This window comes from Prionailurus bengalensis, chromosome X, assembly GCF_016509475.1.
Source record: "Prionailurus bengalensis isolate Pbe53 chromosome X, Fcat_Pben_1.1_paternal_pri, whole genome shotgun sequence".
Classification (NCBI taxonomy): Eukaryota; Metazoa; Chordata; class Mammalia; order Carnivora; family Felidae; genus Prionailurus; species Prionailurus bengalensis.
The window spans coordinates 46,596,948-46,618,998 of NC_057361.1; the positions used below are offsets into that span (position 1 = coordinate 46,596,948).

The following is a 22,051-nucleotide window of genomic DNA, read 5'->3' on the forward strand; positions in this document are numbered from 1 at the left end:
TAAAAAATCATAGTACACAATCAAAAAGGTATAGCATATAGAAAATCATTCAGGAGAATTAAGCCAATTTCTTCAACAACAAAAAATACTGCAAAGAAAAATAAAAACTGATAGAGGGGCATTTATATAGTAGTCCCCCTTATCCCCATGGGTACATTCTAAGACCCCCAGTGGATGCCTAAAACCATGAACAGTGCCAACCCCGACATACCATGTTTTTCCTCATACATACATACATACCCTTGATACTTTAATTTATAAATTAGGCACAGTAAAAGATTAACAGCAATAATAAAATAGAACAATTATAAAAATATACTATAATAAAAGTTACATGAATGGTCTTCTCTCTCAAACTATCTTATTGTACTGTAACTCACCCTTCTTGTGATGACAGGAGATGATAAAATGACTACGTGATGAAATGAAGTGGATGACGTAGGCACTGTGATACACCACTAGGCTACTACCGACCTTCTGACAATAGGTCAGAAGGAGGATCATCTGCTTCTAGACCGCGGTTGACCGCGGGTAACTGAAACCACAGAAAGCAAAGGCATGGACAAGGGGGCACTCCTGTAGATTAATTGAGACTTAAGAGACATATCAACCAATCACTGTATCAATTATCTATCTATCTATCTATCTATCTACCTATCTATCTATATCTATCATCTTATTTGACTCCCAGTTCAAGCAAGCAAACTGTGTGTGTACATGACAATCAGGGAAATGTGAATACTAATACTGATATTAAGAAATTATTTTAGGGGCGCCTGGGTGGCGCAGTCGGTTAAGCGTCCGACTTCAGCCAGGTCACGATCTCACGGTCGGTGAGTTCGAGCCCCGCATCAGGCTCTGGGCTGATGGCTCAGAGCCTGGAGCCTGTTTCTGATTCTGTGTCTCCCTCTCTCTCTGCCCCTCCCCCGTTCATGCTCTGTCTCTCTCTCTGTCCCAAAAATAAATAAACGTTGAAAAAAAAATAAATAAATAAAAATAAAAAAATTTAAAAAAAGAAATTATTTTATAATATAGAATTCCAATATTAAAGAATTATTGGGTTTTTTGGTGTAACAATTCTAAATATTTCTAAAGATCTGAAAATGATCTCTTTTAGACTCTTAAGTACAGAAAACAAACTGAGAGTTGATGGGGGGGCAGGAGAGAGGGGAAAAATGGGTGATGGGCATTGAGGAGGGCACCTGTTGGGATGAGCACTAGGTATTGTACATAAGCAATGAATCATGGGAATCTACCCCCAAAACCAAGAGTACACTGTATGTTAGCCAGCTTGACAACAAATTACATTTTAAAATATTAAATAAAGATAAAAATTATCATTTAGAGATACATTCTGAAATATTTACAAACGACATGACATGATGTCTAAAATTTGCAGCTGACCCTTGAACACAAGGGGGTTGGGGCATAAACCCCCACTCCACACAGCCAAAAATCCATTTACATATAACTTGTGACTCCCCCAAAACTTAATTACTAATAGCCTACAGTTGACCGGAAGCATTACAGATAACATAAACAGTGATTAATGTGTATTTTTATTTAAAAAAAAATTTTTTTTAATGTTTATTTATTATTGAGAGACAGAAAGAGACAGACCATGAGCAGGGGAGGGGCAGAGAGAGAGGGAGACACAGAATCTGAAGCAGGCTCCAGGTTCTGAGCTGTCAGCACAGAGCCCGACGTGGGGCTTGAACTCACAAACTGCGAGATCATGACCTGAGCTGAAGTCAGATGCTTAACCAACTGAGCCACCCAGGTGCCCCAATTAACATGTATTTTTAAAGTAAGCTAAGGAAAAGAAAATGTTACTAAGAAAATCATTAAAAAACACATGTACAGTACTGTGTTTATTGAAGAAAAATCTGTGTATAAGTGGACCTGCACAGTTCAAACCCGTATTATTCAAGGGTTGACTGTATTTTTTTTTTTTAGAGTGCAAGTGGGGGAGAGGGGTTGAGGGAGGGAAGGGAGCAGGGGGAGAGGGAGGGAGAAGGAGAGAGAAAGGGAGGTGGGGAAGGGGTGAAGGGGTGGGGGGGGGGAGAGAGAGAGAGAGAGAGAGAATATCTTAAGCAGTCTCCATTCTCAGCACAGAGTGGACTTGAGCCTTGATCCCACAACCCTGGGATCATGACCTGAGCCAACATCAAGAGTCAAATGCTAAACCGACTGAGACACCCAGGCGCCTTGGGATTGACTGTATTTTTAAAGAAGCCAGGGGTAGGGAGAGAGGATGAAGTGTATGAGGTGCACAGAAAACAAGTCTGGCCATGAGTTGATAACTGTTGAAACTGGCAATGTCTACATGAGACAGCACTGTGCTATTTTGCTTTTGCCTGTGAAAACTTCCCATAATAAAAATCTAAACATAAGAGCAAAAAATCAACTTGAAGTGGCTCCTGCTGGACAAAGATGGGACAATATGAACATAAAGAAGAAAAATGGCTCCAACAGATAAACATCAAAATACCTTTAAACAGTTTATAATAAATACAAATTAAAAAAGTCACTGGTCACCTTTAAGGGTTACAAGGGCAACCACCTCTTTCTGAAAGCTCGTAAATAAAAGAATGAAGCATTTATCCTACCCTTTCTGTACTGGCTGTATTTCAAGGGAACTAAATAGTTGATATGGGAAACTTCTATTTAGAATTCCAATAAATAAATGGAGGAGGAATGGAAGAATCAGGAAATTACCACTTTCCAACCCTTAATAGGGCTAGTCAATGATGATTAAGAGTTGCTAAAACCAACTTGTGAAAGACTGACAGGGAATTTTATAAAAACTGATGAGCTAACAACACCTGAACCTGGTGATCAGCTTCTCCACACCCTCCAATTATTTTTCTCTTTATATTATGTAAATTTTCAACATACACAAAAATGCAGAGGATAATACAAAGCACCCCTGTGTACCTATTATCCAGCTATAATTATCAACTCAGGGCCAGTATTCTGCCACCTATACTCAATTCCTTTCTATCTTCAATTATTTTTAATTTTTTTTAATGTTTATTTTTGACAGAGAGAGAGACAGAGCATGAGTGGGGAAAGGGCAAAGAGAGAGGGAGACACAGAATCTGAAACAGGCTCCACGCTCCGAGCTGTCAGCACAGAGCCCGACACGGGGCTTGAACTCACGGACAGCGAGATTGTGACCTGAGCCGAAGTCAGACGCTCAACCAAGGTGAGCCAGGTGAGCCACCCAGGTGTCCCTCAGTTATTTTAAAGCAAATCTCAAGCATGCCATTTCATCCATAAATACTGCAGTATGTGTCTCTAAAATGGTTCTGAATCTCAGCACTACTGACACTTTGGACCAGATGATTCACTGTTGTAAGGGCTGTCCTTTGTGCACTGTTAAGATGTTTAGCAGCATCCCTTGTATCTACCTACTCAATACTGTCAACAACCAATTACGACAAGTGGGTGTCACAAGTATCTCCAGACATTACCAAATGTCCCCTGGGAGGCAAAATCCATGCACCATTGAGAACCACTGCTATAAAAGATAAGGACATTTTAAAAAGCCACAATACTATCATCTTACCTAAAAATATTAATAGCAATTTCTGAACATCATAAATTATCCGGTCAGTGTTCAAATTGTCCTGATTGTTTTATTAAAGAAAAAAAAATTTTTACAGGGTTTTCAAAGCAGGTTTCAAATAAGGTACACACACTGCAACTGGCTGATTTGTCTCTTATGTCTCGTCTATAAATTCCCCTTCCTCTCTTCGTAATGGACTTAAGGGAGTGCCACATGTTCCAACTGGTTGATTTGTCTCTTATAGCCAATAAAAATTTTCCCTTTTTCTTCTCATTTCTCTATGGAAGACACCAGGTCTATAGAGTTTCCCTCAGCCTGGATTTAGCTAACTGCATCCCTGTGTTTTTATTTAACATGTTGCTCTGGCACCGGTGTTTCATATAATTGGTGGATATAAGGCTTGATCAGATCCTTGAGTTGCTGACAAGAATAGTCACAGGTAACGTTGACTCCTGCTCAAACTTATTACAAAGATAGAGAGAAATGACATTCAATGTCAACTGATGTGATGCAAAAGAAAGTTCACAAGCAGACAGCACCACCTATGATATATTCCTGCCCAAAATAAAAAATGAACTGAATCCAATCAAACCCCAGATTTAAGTACCAGTTTACAGGAAGTACAAGGGATGGGAGGACACGTTAAATAACATTATAGGACATAATCAGCCAAATTCGGAATGTAGAAAATTGTACAGGGCCAATAACCTAGTTTCTTCCATATACAGGTAGAAAAAAATAAAAAGGGATAAGAAAATGTTACAGACTAGAAGAGACCACTTTTAACATTATGAACCTCACTTGAATCCTGATTTAAATACACAAACTGTGGGGCACCTGAGTGGCTTAGTTGGCTAAGCATCCGACTCTTGATCTCAGCTCAGGTCCTGATCTCAGTTCCTGACTTCAAGCCCTGCATCAGGCTCTGCGCTAACAGTGTGCAGCCAACTGAGGATTCTCTCTCTGCCTCTCCCCTGCTTGTGTGTGCGCATGTGCACTCTCTCTCAAGATAAAATAAACTTAAAAACAAAGTGTTTTTAAAAAAGGTATTTATGGGATATTTGTGCAAATCTAAAGATTTACTGAATATTAGATGACATTGCAGCTAGTCTTAAAATTTTTTTGGTAGGATACTATAGTACGTCTTTTAAAATGTCCTTCTTTCTAGAGATGTATACTGAGGTAATTATGAATATTATCTGCAATTTTATTTAAAATATGCCAATGGGGAGGGAAGGGTATAAAAAACAAGAGTGACCACATGTTGCTAATTGCTGAAGCTGGGTGATGGGTACCTGGGGTTCATTATATTCTTCTCTCTACTTCTGTGTATATTTGAAGTTTTCCGCAGTAAAGGTTTCTTTAAAAAATCAAGTACCCCTGGCTATGATGATGGATTGGAAAGCATCAGGACCTGTTTAGGAGGCTCCTACAGTAGTCCACGTGAGAGGTGAAATGGCCTGTACTAGAAAGACCACAGAAACAGAAAAAAGTAGAATTCACTAGATATCTAAGGAGGTAGAATGGATAGGGCTTGGTAATTCAATGAGTATGCAAAATGAGAGAGGCAGTCAAGAATGAGGCTCAGATTTCTGGTTTAAACCTGTCGCTGGCACTGAGAAGGGGAAGACTTGGGGAGGAAGGCTGGGATTTGAGGTACCTGTGGAGCATAGCATACATGGCAGCTGAAGCCAGGGGAGTAAAAGAGATACCCAGGATGAGAGAATGCAAAGTGAGAAGGAAGAGTGCCTGGGACAGAGTACTGAGGAACACCCAAGGCCCATCTGTTCACTGTAAAGGAGCATGTTCTCTGTGTGTGCATCTGGGCTGAGACGTGTATATGCGTGGAAGGGGAAGACTGGCAGCAGGCAGGGATGGGGACAACTGGGGTGGTGGTGGAAGATGTGCCTGTGTCTGTATGTGCATAGCTGGGGGAGACCCTAAGTCACAACTCTCTCCCTCCTTTGCCAGCTTACCCCTCTTTCCAGCCATGGTCTCCATGGGGCCCCCAGGTGGGCTGACTCTCTTCCCTTTGAACAGCTAGGAAGATGTCCCCACCCCTGTGGCTGATCCTCACCTTCAGATCCTCACACAGGTCACCGTAGTCAATCTCGATGAGGGCCTCTCGTGCATAGATACTGGAAGTTCGCTGAGAACCACTCACTGAATCCTCCCCCTGGGAGCTACCCTGCAATGGTGAGAGGGAGAGTCCAATGGAGCACACTGGCCATGAGAATGCTCCTCTAGAGGGTGCGGGGGGGGGGGGGGGGGAGGGCGCTCCTATGCAGCCTTCAAAGTCTTTGAGAAGCACCTTGCTAGAGAACACCTGTGGCAGAAGGACAGCAGCTCTGAAGGCACAGAGACCTGAGTTCAAATTTGGGCTCTACCACTAACGGTGGGATCCTGGGCAAGTCATGCTGTCAGATCCTGACACCTGAATCCTGATTTAAACACACAAACCCTCAACTATAACACGGGACAACGCCTGCCTGGCAGGATTGTTTTGGATTAGGAGTAATTATGTCACCTGTTACCATGGCGCCTGGCACATTTCTGGTGTTCAAAATATTTTGCTGAATTAAATTGAAATGCTATTTGGGAGGAGGGAGGGAAAGACATGTGGGCCTGAGATCCGTGCCCAGGTCTAAGACAGATATATGCAAACCTCCTCTCAGTTAATGTTCCCACCCCTTGCTACCAACTGTCAATTCCAGGACATAAAATGCCTTGGCTCCTCTACTGGCTAGTGTCCCTCCCTTTCCTATGACTAAACTTTGTCACCTCTGCATTCCTGATGTCCCTTACCCAACCCTCTCCTGGCCAACCTCTTTCACTGCAGCTAGGCCATCATTTCTCAGGTCCCTCAGCTTCTGTCTTCCTTTGCTCTTGGCTAATGTCCCTCAACATGCACTCTTCCCAATAGTCATCACCTGCGGGAGCTAACTTTTTCCTCAAGTCCCTAAGGTTACATACAGAATGATTTCATCTTCTCCTGGCCTCACTCCCTCACCACCCACTGACAGCACTACCCCTCAATTCAACTTCCCTCTCACACCAAGGCTACTGCCTTTCACTTCACCTGCCTTCACAGCCTCACCCTGCCTCATCTCCCCTTCATCCTTCCTTATGTTCCCCACCACCTCCACCCACCATCCTTTTCTCTCTCTCCCTGGTCACTCTCACCTCCCATCTCTGGTCAATGTTGTTCATTGCCCACTCCCACCACCAGCCATGACACACACCTCTTCCTGACTAATGTCGTCCATAGTGCCTTTAGACAGTGGCAACTTGATGTCCTGCATCTTGCAGGCCTGTAGCAGGTTGTGGCGGTCACTGCGTTTCTGTTCAAGCTTGGTCTCAATGGCTGTTACCTCCTTCTGTAAGTGGGTCATTTCCCTAAGAAGGTCCAGGGAGAGGTGAGATCCAAATCCAGCAGGCTGCCTGCTCTACCTAGTTCCCCCACCCCAGGCCTGAACCCACTCACTTGTTGGCGCCCCCCAGTTTCTTACGAATCTCCTCCATCTCATGATTCTTATCATTCACCTCCGACTTCTTGGCCAGGTGCTGATTCTTCAGGTCTTGTAGCTGGGCCATGGTCTCATCTATGATCTTCATGTGTCTTTGCTCCTCCTGGTCCCAGCAGGGGGAACAGGACAAGAAGTGAAGGTTTTCCTCATCTCACCTTGGGATCTTCTCCCCTTGCCCCCACCCTTTCCACCAGGCAGAAGGAGCCTCTGGGTGTGTCAGAACCTCTTCAATAAGCTCTACTTTCACATACCACCATCACCCTCTGGGCTTCTTTTTATCTTTTTTCAAATTTGGTTGCCCTCCCCTACATACCCCATAATACAAGTTGCTTGATGTAGAAAAGTTCAAAGTACTGAAACAGTATCAAGTAGGAGGAGAAAAAGTCACTCGTAATCCCACCAGCCACAGATAACCAATTAACATCTTAGTCTGTTTCCTCCTCATATCACTTCTAGATAGCCCTACAGACTAGAGACTAGATTAGAATTAAAACTCTATATTCTGACTTAGTATTATATTTAAGCATCTTTTCCACATCAAAATTGCCATCATGAGCAATATAACATCAATTTTTTAAAAACCCACACAAACAATACTGTGTATTTTCTATGAGTGTACCTATATGAATATACAAGTATTTAAGTAAATGCCTACAAGCTCTGGAAGAATACACACTACATGGGATTAGCCCCAGGAAGAGGAAAGGGAGTGGCATTGAGCATGGTCAGTCAAGGGGATCGGAGTCTTACTTAATAGATCAGATTTCTTAAAGGAAGAATGTTTGGTTTTCATTTTGATCTTAAAGTCACATAAAGGAGACATATCTGCAACTTCCTCCCAAATGGCTCATAAAAACAATATGCATACACAGACAATGCAGAAACAAATATGGCATGTCAGTGACTGATGAATCTTGGTGACAGGTAGGGGGGAGTTCTTTGTAATACTCATTTTCAAATGATTTCAAAATAAAAAGTCATAGAAACATGACTCTGGATCATCTAGATGTCCATGTATGCCTGCCTGATCTTCATTTGCATTTAAGATTCTGGTGACACCAAAGAGAACTACTTTAATTATCTGGGTTTAATGAAAACACACACACACACACCACCACCACCACTACCACCAACAAACACAGGCAGACATAAAAGTCAAATGGTTTAAACCAAGTGAAGAGGATCAAATCACCTCAGGACAGGACGCTGTGAGAAGAACAAAGGTTTGACAGGAATTTAAAGAGAAGGAATGTGGGAAAAGGGAGTTGTTAGACAATACCCAGTGACACAGGCATGCTTGACTCAAACTGAGCCGTGGCAGTCAGCAGCACAGGCGCACTGTGAAAAGGGACTCAGTTTCAGCAAAACACCATCATCTGTTGCACTGAATTAATGTGGTTAATTATAAAAATTAATTTGTAAGTTTATCCTGGCTTTCTGGTTAAGTGCTCTAAGTATGGATGTTTGTATATATTTAACAGTAAGGATTTTTTTAAGCCAACGCTAAAGATCTTAGGTCTTTAAACAGGTTCTGTATATTACTAAAATTTGAAGACCATTTAACTACACACATATATGAATGTAGCATAATTTGCTAAACTCCTAATTCCCAGAGGACACTGGAGAGTTTCCAATATAGAACTATAAATGTTTGTAATAAACATCAACCTCCATGCACAAAGCTGTGCCAGCATTCTGGATTTCCTCAGGTATTACTGAGTAAGAGGGGATAAATACATTCTGAAGAATCTTGATGGATGGTGCCATATGGCATAAAAGAATGCTGGTCTTGGGCACCGTGGCCAGTGTTAATCATTTTTTTTAATCTTGGATGTGATAGGAAACAAATTACCTCTGATTGTTGCTTTAATTTGCATTTCTTTGATTTCTAATAAGGCTAAATTATGTGTATGTGTTTATGGGCTATTTGAACCTTCTTAAACTGTTTGTGCCTCTTACTCATTTCATTTTTCCTATTTAGGTCTTGGTGTTTTCTTATTTCAACAGGGCTTTATAAATAATGGATATTATCCTTCTATCATATCTCTTCCAATTTTTCCTCCCAGTTTTTAGTATGTCTTTTCATGCTCTCCTTCCTTACCTTCTTGAGCTTTTCTATCTCATTTTCATCCTTTTTCACTGTCTGCTCCCACATGTGCACTTTATCCTGGTCCTCTTTCAGTTGGTTCTTTTCAAAATCCAACTGGATGCCCAAGCGAGTCTTCTGATTCTCAAACTCCAAACTGTGGGGAGAAAAGAGAACTAGACCCAGGATGCAGGGACTCAGGTACTACCAGATTTCAGTCACCACTCAGCTCATCCCTCCATATCCACATAAAACTATTCCAACTCCAACTGACACTGGAGAACTAAGTTCCTCAGCCTTGCCTTGTGGATATGGCACAAGGCAGGGGAGATCAGGCCAAACTCCACTACTCCCCCTTTATATATTGGAAGACTCCAGAACCCTTCCAAGTTCCTAGGAGGCACAAAAAGGTCCACCTGAACCCACCAGCCATGATAATTCCTACTTATTAAGTTTCTGTGTACTTTACAAAATTACCTCTAATCCTCTAATTAATAGCTCCACAAGTAAGCATGATTATCCTAATTTTACAAATGAGGGAACATGGGCCAAGAGGTAAAAGACCTTGCCCAAGGCCACACAGGAATCCAGGTCTAACACCAAACCCAGGCTGTTTCTCCTATGGCACCATCGCAATGTAATGTGGCAGAATAAGAGGTCTGGCATCCAAACTCTGCCATTCACTAGTAGTGTAATCTTGGCCAAGGTAGTTATACATTCTATGCTTCTGTTTCCTCATCTATAAGATGGAAATAACAGTAGTGCTTACCTCATAGTTATTGGGAGAATTTTTTTAACAAGTTAATATGCATCCAGTCCTTAGAAGCATACCAGACACACAGTTAAATACTTAATAAATTTTAGTTACCATCATTATTGACAGTATCCTGGTTGCATTCAGCTTATACTTGCTCATGGGCTTTGACTCTTTCCAATGAGCCCACCCACCCTCCCCCATCCCAGAACCTTCAAGGAGCAGAGCTTAGGTAGTAAAAACAAAACATAGAGAAAATACTAGATTTCTGCTATTGCCCTGCTCCCCATCTCTTCAGAAACTCAAAGAGTATGTAACCAGCATCCAGATACTAGCAGGCCAGACAGGGCTAATTTCCAACTGCCTCCCCACCCCCGCAATATGGTGTGACAGATGCTGCCAGATGTCATGCTAGCAGCTTAACCCTATTAGTCACTATAATCCAAATGGAATGTAATTAACTCTATAATTTTGAGCTATGCAATTTTAAGTCCAATATCCCAAGCATGACTCATAAAGCCCTCTGCAATCTGGCCCCTGCTGACCTGTCCACCACCCCCGCCTTCCTCCTGACCCCATTTTTATGCTCCAGACATTCAAAACTACTTAGTTTCCAGTACAAGGCACACTCTCTCACACCTCCGAGCATGCTGTTCTCACTGCCTGGAACTCCCTTCTGTCTGCTGCCCAGCTGGCCAAGTCCTACTCACTCTACAGGCATCCAGTTCATCGCTTCTTGTTCTGGAAAAGCTTTCCTGACAGTTGTGAGCAGGTTCTCCGCTTTTATTACATGTTTCTGGGTTTCCTCCCTTTTTGGTGCAGTTAATTATATCCCACAGTTCGTAACACACTTATGTTCACTGTCTGTGCAAGACCATGGTCTCCTTTGGCTCAATACCTGATTTCCACTCCCATTACTCTCCCTACAGTGAGCACACGCTCCAAAGTGACATACATACATACATACATACATACATACATACGTATATAGCCTTAAGAATACACACCCTTGTAAAATATACTTGTTTTTAAATGTACACAAATACAATTATAAACGTATGTATGTTACAGCCTGTAAATCTAGTTCTTGCTTTGAACTGCTACACAGTATTGCATAGTCTATATATTCATCACATTCTACTTATATTTTCCTCCAAGTGATGGCCATTTACGTGGCTACCAATGTCCAACTACTATAAATTATGCCAAGACACAACCCCGAATGTGTCTCTTTGTTGCCCTGTGGCAACACTCTCTCTGAGCTATATATCCAGAAGTGGCTTTGCTAAGTCATAGAGCTTATGCAGACTTATTTTCACCAAATACTGCTAAGACTGTTTTAATTTGCATTTCTCTGATTAGAAACAAGACTGAACATCAATCTGTAGTTATAAGCCATTTGTGCTTCTTTTTCCATGAAATGCTAACTACACCCTCTGTCCATTTCTCTATTGGGTCTCTCGTTTTTATCTTTCTTCTTGATTTGCAGTTCTTTGAACATTTCCTCTGTATTTTCTATGTACCTCAAGTACAGCATCAATGACACTATTCTGAAATTGTTGATCTACTTGTTTGTCTCCCCCGCTTCCACAACCCCCTGAGGACAAGGACAGTCTCTGATTCAATTCTATATCCCTTGAGCCTGGCTTATGGGTAGGAGAGCAATGAGTATTTACTATATGGCCATGAGCTACATAAACTGCAGACTGAGACCCAGGGTCCAGGGGGCGACCTCTTTTAAAGATTGTCACGTTCGTCTGTGTCACCCCAATCTCCCCACCAATACCTAGCACAGGACAACTTTGTACAACATAGGGACTCAAGAAAAGTCTATTAAATTAAATATAGTAAAGAGGGGGAAGAGAAGAGGAACTGTTGTGTTGTTCTTACTATTCTTCCAACTTCATTCCATCCCCACCCCTCTGCAATGCCCATCAGGATAATGACAATAACAAAAGCTAGCATTTACTACTCCTGGTAGGTGCTAAGTATTATCCTAAATACTTTACAAGGACGAGTTCATTTGATCTGCCTAAATGCCATGAGACAGGCATCCTTATTATCCCACTTTACAGATAAGGAAACTGGGCCTCAGAGAGGTCAAGTCACTGCCCAAGATAATGAGTTATGGAGCTAGGATTCTAACCCAGGTAAATCACATTTAAAGCTGGCACTCTTAAGCATGAGACCATGCCACACTGCCTCCCTGATGTTCCTGTTCTTTAAAGCCGACCTACTACACCCATCGTTCTAAGAGCTGCTCTTTGTCTTATGATGGCATGTGACTTCCCAGGATATCAGGCTGGGGGCTCAAGGGCACCCCAGTGTGTCCTCTTGTACCCCACACTTCCACTTACCGCTTCTTGGCAATTTCGTTCTGCCGCTTCACCTTCTCTTCCTCAAACTCTCGGATGTTGCGCACACCAATCTCCCGACAAAACTCTTCAAACACCTCATCCTCCACCTGAGGGGAGAAGCAAGGGACAGCAAAGGCCCTCTGGATCAGAGTGCTGCTGCCAGTCCCAGTCCCACCCCACTGCACACACTGGCATGGTTCATCCCTTACCAACCTGGTTCATCTTCTCCTTCAAGTCTTTCATTTCCCTCTCTCGGCTCTGGATGATCCTCTTGATATCATTAATGCGAGGCCCAAAGTTGGCTAGCTCACTCTCCAGCTTGGACTTTTCCTGCAGGAAACAGGGTTGAGGGAAAAAGAGACCAGGCTCTTTGGAGGAACGGAGCCACCCTGAGCTCACCGGCCCCTGCAAAAGAAGGGCTAGCTCTCCACATGCTGAGAGAACATGGCTCACAATTCCCCAGTCAAGGTTCCATCATCTCCCACTTGAACCATCACACAGCTTCCTCCTCGGGCTCTATTTGGCTAGCTTTAATCCACATGGTAAACATCATCAGTTACAGGTCCACATTTCCTTATCTATAACCCTCGGAATTCAGACTTTTTGATTTTAGAAGAAGGTAAAGGGATATTTATACTACACTTTAAATAATGCCTCCAGGTGGTCTCGGGAAGCACCCTATGATCAAACACATTAATATACCTAGAAGAGCACCCCCACCGAGAGGGACTGAAATGCCAGCGTTCACTTTCAATTCACTTTCAGAAGCAGCTCAGATATTTGTTGAACGAATAATGCTAATAATAGCATCTAACATTTACTGAGCACTTACCGGGCGCAAGGAATCAGTCTAAGTACTTTACAGGCATGTAATCATTCAATCTTTGCAAGAAGGCTATAAAGCAGGTGGTATTCTAACTCCCATTTTACAAATAGATGAAAAACTGATGATGACACATTAAGTAAGCTGCCTCCCACCATAAAGTCGAGATCTGAAGCCCGGGCTGCTATGCTTGGTTCCCTGAGGCAGGCTGGGAGGAGAGAGGGAAATGGGATACATTTCCACTCCCAGAGAAACTCTGACCAGGAATGTGAGGGTGGCCTTTGGAGGACAGGGCTGAAGACTAAGCCCCACCTGCAGATTCAGGGCTAGATGTCTTGTCTTAGTCTGTTCCAGGTCACTCTGCGAGTACTTGAGCCGCATCTGTAGTCCATGGGCCTGAGACTGTACCTGACGTAGCTCTGCCTCTTTCCGCTTTGCCTTCATCTGCTCCTGAAGTGGACACGACAGAACAGCTAGGTGATAAGAACAGGAGTGGCCAGCCTGGGCTTAGGACTCCAAACCCTGGGGACAGTAATGCCCATGACTTACTTTCAGCTCCTCTGTCAACCGCTCCTTCTTCTCTTTCAACTTATCTACCGCTTTCTCATCCCAGCGCCGAGCCTTGGCTTTCAAGTCACTGGCTCCACCAGAGATCACCCCTGACTTCTGGAACAGGGTCCCATCCAGTGCCACCGTCTACACACAGTAGGGAAAAGAGAGAAGGAGGGAGAGAAGATGAAGAGTCTCCAATACTAAGCCTGTCCAGCTCCAATGTGCACAAGGGAATCCATACCTTGTGACGCTGGTGGCCGCCAAAGGCAATGCGGCGGGCATCCTCCACATTGTCACACACAAGGGCGTTGCCACAAGCATATTGCAGGGCCTTTTTGATGTGGGGTGGCTCATAGCGAATTACGTCAATCACCAGCTTGGCCCCCTTCAGTTCTCGGAGCTTCTCATCTGTAGGTTTCACCTATGGGAAGAAGCTCAGTAAGTGGGAGAACATGGAGGGCTAGGAGAAGGGGCCCTCTCACACTGCCCTGACCCCATCCCCACCAGCCTCACCTCCAGGTAGTCAAGAGGCAAGAAGGTCTCAGGCTCCCCACGCTGTTCCTTGATATACTGAATACAGTCCCGGCCTGTCTTCTCAGAGTCCACGATAATGGCATCCATGTTCTTGCCTAAAACCTTGGTCACGGCAATCTGGTACTTCTTTTGTGTGGGCTGACAGAGGTCAATGAGGCGTCCATACTAAGGAAAGTCAGAAGAGAAAACTGAAGCATGAGGCTTTTGGGGACTGACTCAGGAACCCCAATTCCCAGTTCAGAAGTGGCAGACCAAAACCTGCATGAGGAACGTAGCTTCCATGCTATGGAGGAAAAGCCTACTCTGTCCCCAAAGCAACAATCACTCCAGTCATGCCTGAATCCAAAATCATCTTTCTAAACCTCAGTTTTAGCATTTCACAGACCACTACTGCCCCAGGCACTGTCAGATACCCCTTACATACATTACCTCAAATTCTCACAAGCACCCAGCAAAATAAATCTTTTTCTAGTTCATGTCCCCCATGCCCCCTAAGCTAATCCTGGTTCCCTAAGAACTATCAGATAATGGGTAAGATCTTCAAGGGCAGGAAATGAGCCTAAATCATCCTTATAAACTCCCCAGGAGTGTCTAGAGGACAGATCAGGAAATATCTATGGAACCAAATTAACTTAAACCCAGGGAAGGAATTATAGCAATAGAGATCCTTATAACTCCCCCAGAAGTGTCTAGAGGACAGATCAGGAAATATCTATGGGACCAAATTAAGTTGAACCCAGGGATGGATAGCAATAGAGAGAGAATACTCAGGGAACTCAAGATTTGGTTTACGAGGCCAAGAGCTCTGATAAAGCCTAGGATATCCCTACAAGTAAACGAACCACTTGGTACAGGCCATGTGAGCTCATATCAAAGCCTGCAGAGTTACTTCCTATGAGACTAAATCATATCCTGTGGCTCCTCCCACTTCCAAAGGCCTCTCCAGTTTCCCAGCATCCCACAGAGGAGTGGAAGCAGCAAGACAAAACCTTCAAGAAGTTGCAACTGGTGTGATAGAAAGAACAGGAGGTTCCAAGTCAGACATAAGTTGGGTTTGGATTACAATTCTTATAAGCTGTGCTGTTTTGGGTAAGTCATTTCATCTCTCTGAGCCTGTTCCCCCAGCTGTAAAAAAGGGATCAGCAATCTTGTCTTCACAGGGCTGCTGACAGCCAGTGGGAGAGTAGGTGCTCAGGAAAGGAGTTCCCTTTCCATTCTTACCACAGAGCCAGGGTACAAGCGCTTGATGCTTTCCATAATCTCTGCCTTTCGCTGTTGGCGGCTGCTCTCCTGGCGGTCAATACGGGCATCACCTAGCTGCTCCATCACCTGGTTCAGCTCCTTATTGATCTCATCAATACGCCGTTTGGCCATCTCCACCTCCTCTGTCAGCTCCCCCTCTAACTTCTTCTGCTCCTCTAGGGACTGCCTACAAAGTGAGGGATCACAAGGGGTTACCCTGGCTAGTGAGAAAATATACCTGGCTGAAAGGGACTCTGGGGATCCTGCCTGAGGAGGGGCAGGACAAATAGGGTTCACAACAACAGCCCTGGAAATAAGAGGAAAGGCTGCAGAGCCACATACTTGCTAGTGGTAATGTATTCCTCTAGTTTCTCAATCCGTTTCTGATTCTCTTCAATCTCCCGCAGCTTTTGCTTGATCTTGGCCTGGAAGACAAATATACACCATCACCAGGGGCTGAGCAAGCTAACTCTAAGACCATGGGGCCCTGGCTTATACCTGCTATGTGCCCACTGATCAAAAAGCCCAACAGTCCAGGACAGTCTGTCACTAATGGGGGAGACCTACTAAAAAGCAGACACACAACAGTGTTCAGTGTGGCTCTGCTAATTGATGCCCCTCCCAGAGCCCTGAGACCTTCTCATGACGTTCTACCTAGCCTGGGTAGAACATGTCCTGGTTCTGCCACTTCATAATGATGTGACCTTAAGCAAATTACTTCACCTCTGCACTATAGTTTCCTCATTTGGAAAATGAGGAATTAAATGAGTAAATACATGTAAAATATAGTACCTAGCAAACAGTAAATGCTTACTAGTTGTTAGCTATTGTCATTACTGTTAAGGGGCACCTGGGTAACTCAGTCAGTTAAGCGTCTGACTTCGGCTCAGGTCATGATCTTGCGGTTCGTGGGTTTGAGCCCTGCATCAGGTTCTCTGCTGTCAGCACAGAGCCTGCTTTGGATCCTCTGCTCCCCTCTCTCTGTGCCCCCTCCCCTGCTCACGCTCTCTCCCTCTCAAAAATAAACATTAAAAAGAAAAAAAAAAAAAAGACTTTCATCACTTCTTTTTTCTCTGGACCATCATCCCTAATCTTGTAACACATGCCCACCTCTGTCTCTACTTTCTTCCGCTCTTCCAGATCCAGCCGGTCCTGGTCGGCTTTCTGATCTCGATTGAACTTCTCCAGCTCCTGGGCCAATGTAGCCGCTCTCTTGCTGGCTTCTTCTTTCAACCGGTGGTATTTCTTCACCTGTATTAGGAACAGGTAACCAAATCAGTCTCTGTAGAAGCACAGCAATCCCCCACCCCACCCCCAACCTCCCAGAGCTTACCTGATTCTCCTCCAAGGTTAAGTCTCTGCCCTGACTCTGACTCTCCTCTTCCATCCGTTCCTCAAACTCCTGCCGGGCTTTCTCTACTGACAGCATCTCCTTTTCCAGCTCATCCATGTCACCTTTACGCTTCTTGTAATGCTTCTGAGCATTCTGTAGGGACTTCTTGGCTGCTTCCAGCTTCTTGATTTTGTGGGAGGTATTCTCCTTGGCTTTGATGTATTGAGGTCGCTTCTGGTTCAGCTCTGAGTCCTTCTCCCTTTTGCCGGAGGGGGGGTGGTGGGTAAATCAGTTAGCACTGTGGCAGAAGAGAGGGTTCCCAGGCTTTTTACCCAAAGGGGGGGCCTGATGTCCCAGCCAGCCTCAGGGAATTGCTTAAAGAACGAGGACCTGATGCCCCACAGATCCTCAGAAAAGGGGCAGTCTGACTACTCCCTGGAACTGATGGCTTCAGCCTGGCATTCCGGCCATTCCATAAGGTAAAGCTGCCACTCCTGCCTCAGCCCTAGCCAGGCCAGGACCCTCAGTAACAGCTCCCAAGAATGCCCTATGTTCATGGAGTTGTCCCCCATCTGATCTAACTTTTTCATGTCCTTTAAACTTCTAGCGCCAGTTTTCCTCTTCCAGGAAGGCATTCCCAGCCACTCTAGTAGCCAGGCCTCCCATTGCTTCCTCTCACTTGGCAAGGTCCCCACCCCTTTCAAGTTCTCTCTTTCATGAGTAGCCATCTACCCAGAGTCTGAGTACTCAAATGCTTTGTCTAAAATGCAAGTCAAGAAATGTGTTTGGTTCTGGCCAAAGCAAGTCAAGAGGAAGACAAACTAGGACGAACACCGGACTCTAGGCTCAGAGGAGCCCTAGGAAACAGCACAGCCTCTTGGTTTCCCATAGGTTGCAGGCCCAGGCCTGCCTCTTACTTGATCTCCTTCTCAATCTGCTGCTGCTCCCGCATCATTTTGCCCAGCTCCTTCTTCTTCTCCTTCAGCTCATCCTCTACCTTGTCCATACGCTTCTTGTCCTTCTCAATCTCCTTGTTCTTAGAGGCCAGTTCCTTATTGAGCTTCTCAATCTCCACTTCATTGTGATAAAGCTTAAAGAGCTGCAGCTGCACCTGAGCTCGCACCACCTCATCCTTCAGGCGCTGGTAGCGGTCGGCCTGCGCAAACAGGAGCACGGAGGCAGGTGTGCATCAGTAAGGCACTGGCTCGACCCTGGCCCCTTAGAGCCCAGAGGTAGCCTAGCCACCTACCTCTTCTTTCTCCTGTTTGGCTTCCTTGCGTTCAGCCGCAATGTTTTTTTTGCGATGGTAATTAAACTGTGTGTCCTCTTCAGCCTTCACCATTTCCTTCTTTCGCTTGTCATACTCCTGGGCCAGCTCCCCAGAGCGACTTATCTCTTCAAATAGAGCTGTCCTCTCTTTGGGATTCTTCATGGCAATAGATTCCACAGCACCCTAGTAAAGATCAAAACACTCTCCCCATTTAGAGCCTATCCAACCCAGTTCCTTCTACCCATTTCTACTCAGTTATTCAGAAAAAGGTCTCTGACCCTCTCCCTGCACTAGGTGCCACATTTCACACTGGGCCTTGAGGACACGTTCCCTGCCTCTTGAGGTGCACACAGAGCAAAAGAGACAAAAGCAAAGACAACACCATGTGTTATGTGCAGTGACAGAAGCAACACAGAAAAAGCACTAAGTGAAGCTTGGGGGTAGGAGACTGATAGGAGTGTCTATCCAGGAAAGCTTCCCAAAGGTGACATCTAAGTTGAGTTTGAAAGATGAGGAAGAACTAACCAAGAAAGTTAAGAGAGAAGGTCATTTCACGTAAAGGACAATTAATATGCAAAGGCCTGCAGGCCAAAGAAAGCAAGTGAATTTGGGGAACTATAAACAGTTTAACTGAGCTGGAATGCAGGGTTGGAAGGGAAAAATACCGACAGGTGAGGGGCTAGTAAGGTGGGCAAGAACCAAAGGATGATGTTTCCTGAATGCCAGGAGTTTGGAGTTTATGCTAAAGCAATGATTTAGCATGCATAATAACCTGGAGAGCTTGGTAAAACACTCAGTGCTGGGCCCCATCCCATAGTCTCTACGTCTATAGATCTGGGATGGGACCAGAGAAGGTGCATTTCTAGCATGTCCCCAAGTTGATGCTGATCCAGAGACTATAATTTGAGAACCACCATCATAAGACAATGAGCAATCACTGAAATGCTTTAAGGAGGAAAAGGAAAGAAACAGATTTGTGTCTTTGTAAGATGAACCTAGCCTAAGGGATGAACTGGAAGAGGACAGACTGGAGTCTTGTAAGCCCAGTGAAGAAGCTGCTACATTAATTCAGGGGAGAGATGAAGCTCAAGATGAAGCAGGCCCAGTGAGGATGGGACAAGGATCAGCAAAGAGCAGACAGCCAATAATTGTTAAAAATGCTCACCTGGAAGACGAGGAAGTTACGAGCTTTGATGAGAATGCCCAACTTCTCTAATTCCTCACTGTACTCATGTAGCTGAACCACTTTGTTGTTGATCTTGTACTCAGAAGAACCCCCTACAAGACAGTGCATGAGTTAGCTGAAGGTCAGACATCCACCTATCCCAGTCAACTAGTCTAGTCACCTCCCGGGACCCAAGGGGAGCCTTCTGGCCAGCCTCACCCACCAACAATGACACGGGCAAAGGTGCGGTCCTCAGCACCCTCCTCAGAGTAGACCATGCTGACAAAGGCCCGATTGGCAGCTGGCTTGCCCACAGGAGCTCCATGGATCAGGTCCCTCAGGGTCTTTACTCGCAGGTTGCTGGTTTTCTCACCCAATACAAAGCTGATCGCATCCATGAGATTTGACTTACCTAAGGGAGTAGGGGACAAAGCAGAGGAGGGGAAGTCAGGGAACACTGCTCTGCCCCCACCGGAGCCCTGGTTCAAGGGCTGAGAAAAACAGTCCCTTTGCAGCTATTACCTACAGCAGTTAAAGACTAGAATCCCATCTAAGGAAACAGCATATTCACATAATGGATTGTTCTACAACCATTAACGACACGGGGAAATGCCCATAATAGAAGAAATAAGCAGATAATATAACTATAACAAAAAATATAGTTTGATCTCAACCAAGTTTAAAAGTTAAAAAAAAAAAAAAAGAGCTAAGGGAAGGTGCTAATGGGGAGTTGCTGTTTCCTGTGTACACTTTCAGTTTTGCAAGATGAAAAAGTTCAGGAGATCAGTTGTACAATGTGAAGATACTTAACATGGCTGAACTGTACACTTAAAAAATCGTTAAGATGACAAATTTTGCTATGTGTATTTTACTATATTTTTTAAAAGGCATATTCCTATTGTGATACGATATGACGCATACAGCATCATCTATGAAGTATCTTGCCAAAATATTTCACCTAAATCTGAACAAGCCTTTAGACCTACCTTCCAGTTTACAGGAAATATAGTAGTTGGAGGAACATAGTAAGTGACACTATGAAGAAACCTTAAGACAAACACAGAATGTGAGATACTCTCCAAGACAACTGGCCTGATTTTTTCAAAAAGTGAATGTCTAAAAAGAAACATGTGGAGAACCACTCCAGAACACAAGCGATTACTGAGAAATAAGCAAAGGCAGTGCACGAACTTTGATTGGATTCGAGTTTCCCTTTAAAACCAAAACCAAAACCAAAGCCAAAGCCAAAGCCAAAACGACATTCTGGGGAACAATTAGGGAAGCTTGAATATGAACTAGATAACTGACGACAACAAGGAAATTAATTTTCCCGGGTGTGATCACAGTCTACTGGTGACACAAGAGAATGATGATTTTAGGAGTCGAATGCTGAATCCCTAGAGGTGAAATGTCATGAAGTCCACAGCTTACTTTCCAATGATTAAGCAAAACACACAAGTAGGTTTGAATATTTTCATAATAAAAACTTGGGGAGAGGCAAAGGCATAGAAAAAAAATACATGAAAATGTGAACAGTGTAACCAGTGGTCACTTCCCAGAAGGAAAATAGGTTAACAGGTCAGGGAAGGGTATCTTTTTACTGTCTATCCTTTGGGATTTTTAAAAATTGTATACTGTGTGCATATATCAGCTATTCAAATAATTAAGATTTTTTTAACATTAAGAGTGGTTATCTTTTCAATAGTGGAGTCACAATTGTTACTTTCTTCATTTTAGACTCAGGGAAAAAAATTTTTTTCAATTTAGACTGGGGGTGGGGGGTGGGAGAACACTTTAATCTCTATAAATGCTACTTCAGGATTATACCCCAGCATGTTATATGACCTTGAACGGAAGACCTGATTTCCCACACCTTTCTACTCAGGTATAAAAATAACAGCCCAGTTCCTTCCAAAGCAGTACAACACCATGATTAAGAGCTCGGGTTCTAGTCCAATAGACCAGGTTCTTAGTTTCACCAATTCTTAGCTGACCTTCCATTCCCTCACTTCGAAAATCTAAAAAACCACAACTGATAGGTAAAGCCTCTAAAATAACGCTTAGCACACAGTTCTCTGTTGGGAGTGGCAGGAGCACAAGGCTTTGAAGTATGACAGGCACAATTTCTGACCCTGGCTCTGAGAATCAATTAGTGTGCAAGTGATCACAACTGTTTGTGCCTCACTCTTCCACCTATGAAACAAAGATAATGGTACCTCCCTGATTGGGTCATTTTGAGAATTTAAATGTAAAAGGTCCCAATAAATAAAGTACCTGACACACACTGGTGCTCAATAAATGGCACTCCTATCTTAACACAGGTCTGAACTCAGCTCTGTCTCCCTTATCAGAGCAGGACTAGCACACCATGCTGACCAGGAGTCAGACTTTTAGGCACCCACTTCCAACCTTTAGGCTTCTCCCATGCTCTCCAGAGATGGTTAGAACGTCTCACAATCAAAGCCCTCCCTATGAGCAATCATTCCATATTGTAAACATTTTTATAACATGCATTATGAGCTGAACACTGATAAAATGTTTTAAGGAATGTCTTCTTTGGGGCACTCATAAACCAGTAATGAAAACACAAAAACATACACCATAAATACAAGACAGAAGAAAGTAAACATTAACATGTGCCAAGTGTCTACTGTGTGCCACAGAAGAAACGCAATTCACTCTTCTTCTCTGCCAAGGAATGGGTTGTGGAGGTGGGCATTGAAGAATTGGGGGAGGGGACAGGGTCCAGACCAAGGGGGTCTTTTTGGAACAGCTGGGTATACAAATCTACCCACGCTGAGGGGAGTGAATGCCAAGAGGTGCATCCTGGCTCTTTC

The 22,051-nt window shown here is 44.0% G+C and overlaps 1 protein-coding gene across 11 annotated transcripts in view; it reads right to left on the bottom strand.

The window, feature by feature from the left end:
- SMC1A (structural maintenance of chromosomes 1A) overlaps positions 1 to 22,051 on the bottom strand; it is a 47,353-nt gene that overhangs the window by 23,481 nt on the left and 1,821 nt on the right. For 7 of the 11 annotated variants that reach the window (XR_006295708.1, XM_043570552.1, XM_043570556.1 and 4 more), the window contains exons 2-19: positions 19,438 to 19,626; positions 19,215 to 19,327; positions 18,029 to 18,232; positions 17,697 to 17,935; positions 16,780 to 17,038; positions 16,557 to 16,697; positions 15,789 to 15,871; positions 15,426 to 15,633; positions 14,184 to 14,369; positions 13,912 to 14,091; positions 13,668 to 13,814; positions 13,431 to 13,568; positions 12,509 to 12,625; positions 12,296 to 12,402; positions 9,200 to 9,341; positions 7,056 to 7,201; positions 6,814 to 6,967; positions 5,649 to 5,759 (exon numbers count right to left, since the gene is read on the bottom strand). Coding sequence is in view for 8 of the 11 variants with exons in the window: in XM_043570552.1 (XP_043426487.1) it covers positions 5,649 to 5,759; positions 6,814 to 6,967; positions 7,056 to 7,201; positions 9,200 to 9,341; positions 12,296 to 12,402; positions 12,509 to 12,625; positions 13,431 to 13,568; positions 13,668 to 13,814; positions 13,912 to 14,091; positions 14,184 to 14,369; positions 15,426 to 15,633; positions 15,789 to 15,871; positions 16,557 to 16,697; positions 16,780 to 17,038; positions 17,697 to 17,935; positions 18,029 to 18,232; positions 19,215 to 19,327; positions 19,438 to 19,626 (2,864 nt within the window). In the remaining 3 variants the exon portion in view is untranslated. The remainder of the gene's footprint in view (positions 1 to 5,648; positions 5,760 to 6,813; positions 6,968 to 7,055; positions 7,202 to 9,199; positions 9,342 to 12,295; positions 12,403 to 12,508; positions 12,626 to 13,430; positions 13,569 to 13,667; positions 13,815 to 13,911; positions 14,092 to 14,183; positions 14,370 to 15,425; positions 15,634 to 15,788; positions 15,872 to 16,556; positions 16,698 to 16,779; positions 17,039 to 17,696; positions 17,936 to 18,028; positions 18,233 to 19,214; positions 19,328 to 19,437; positions 19,627 to 22,051) is intronic. The other 4 variants (XR_006295709.1, XM_043570559.1, XR_006295710.1 and 1 more) reach the window with 2 other exon arrangements.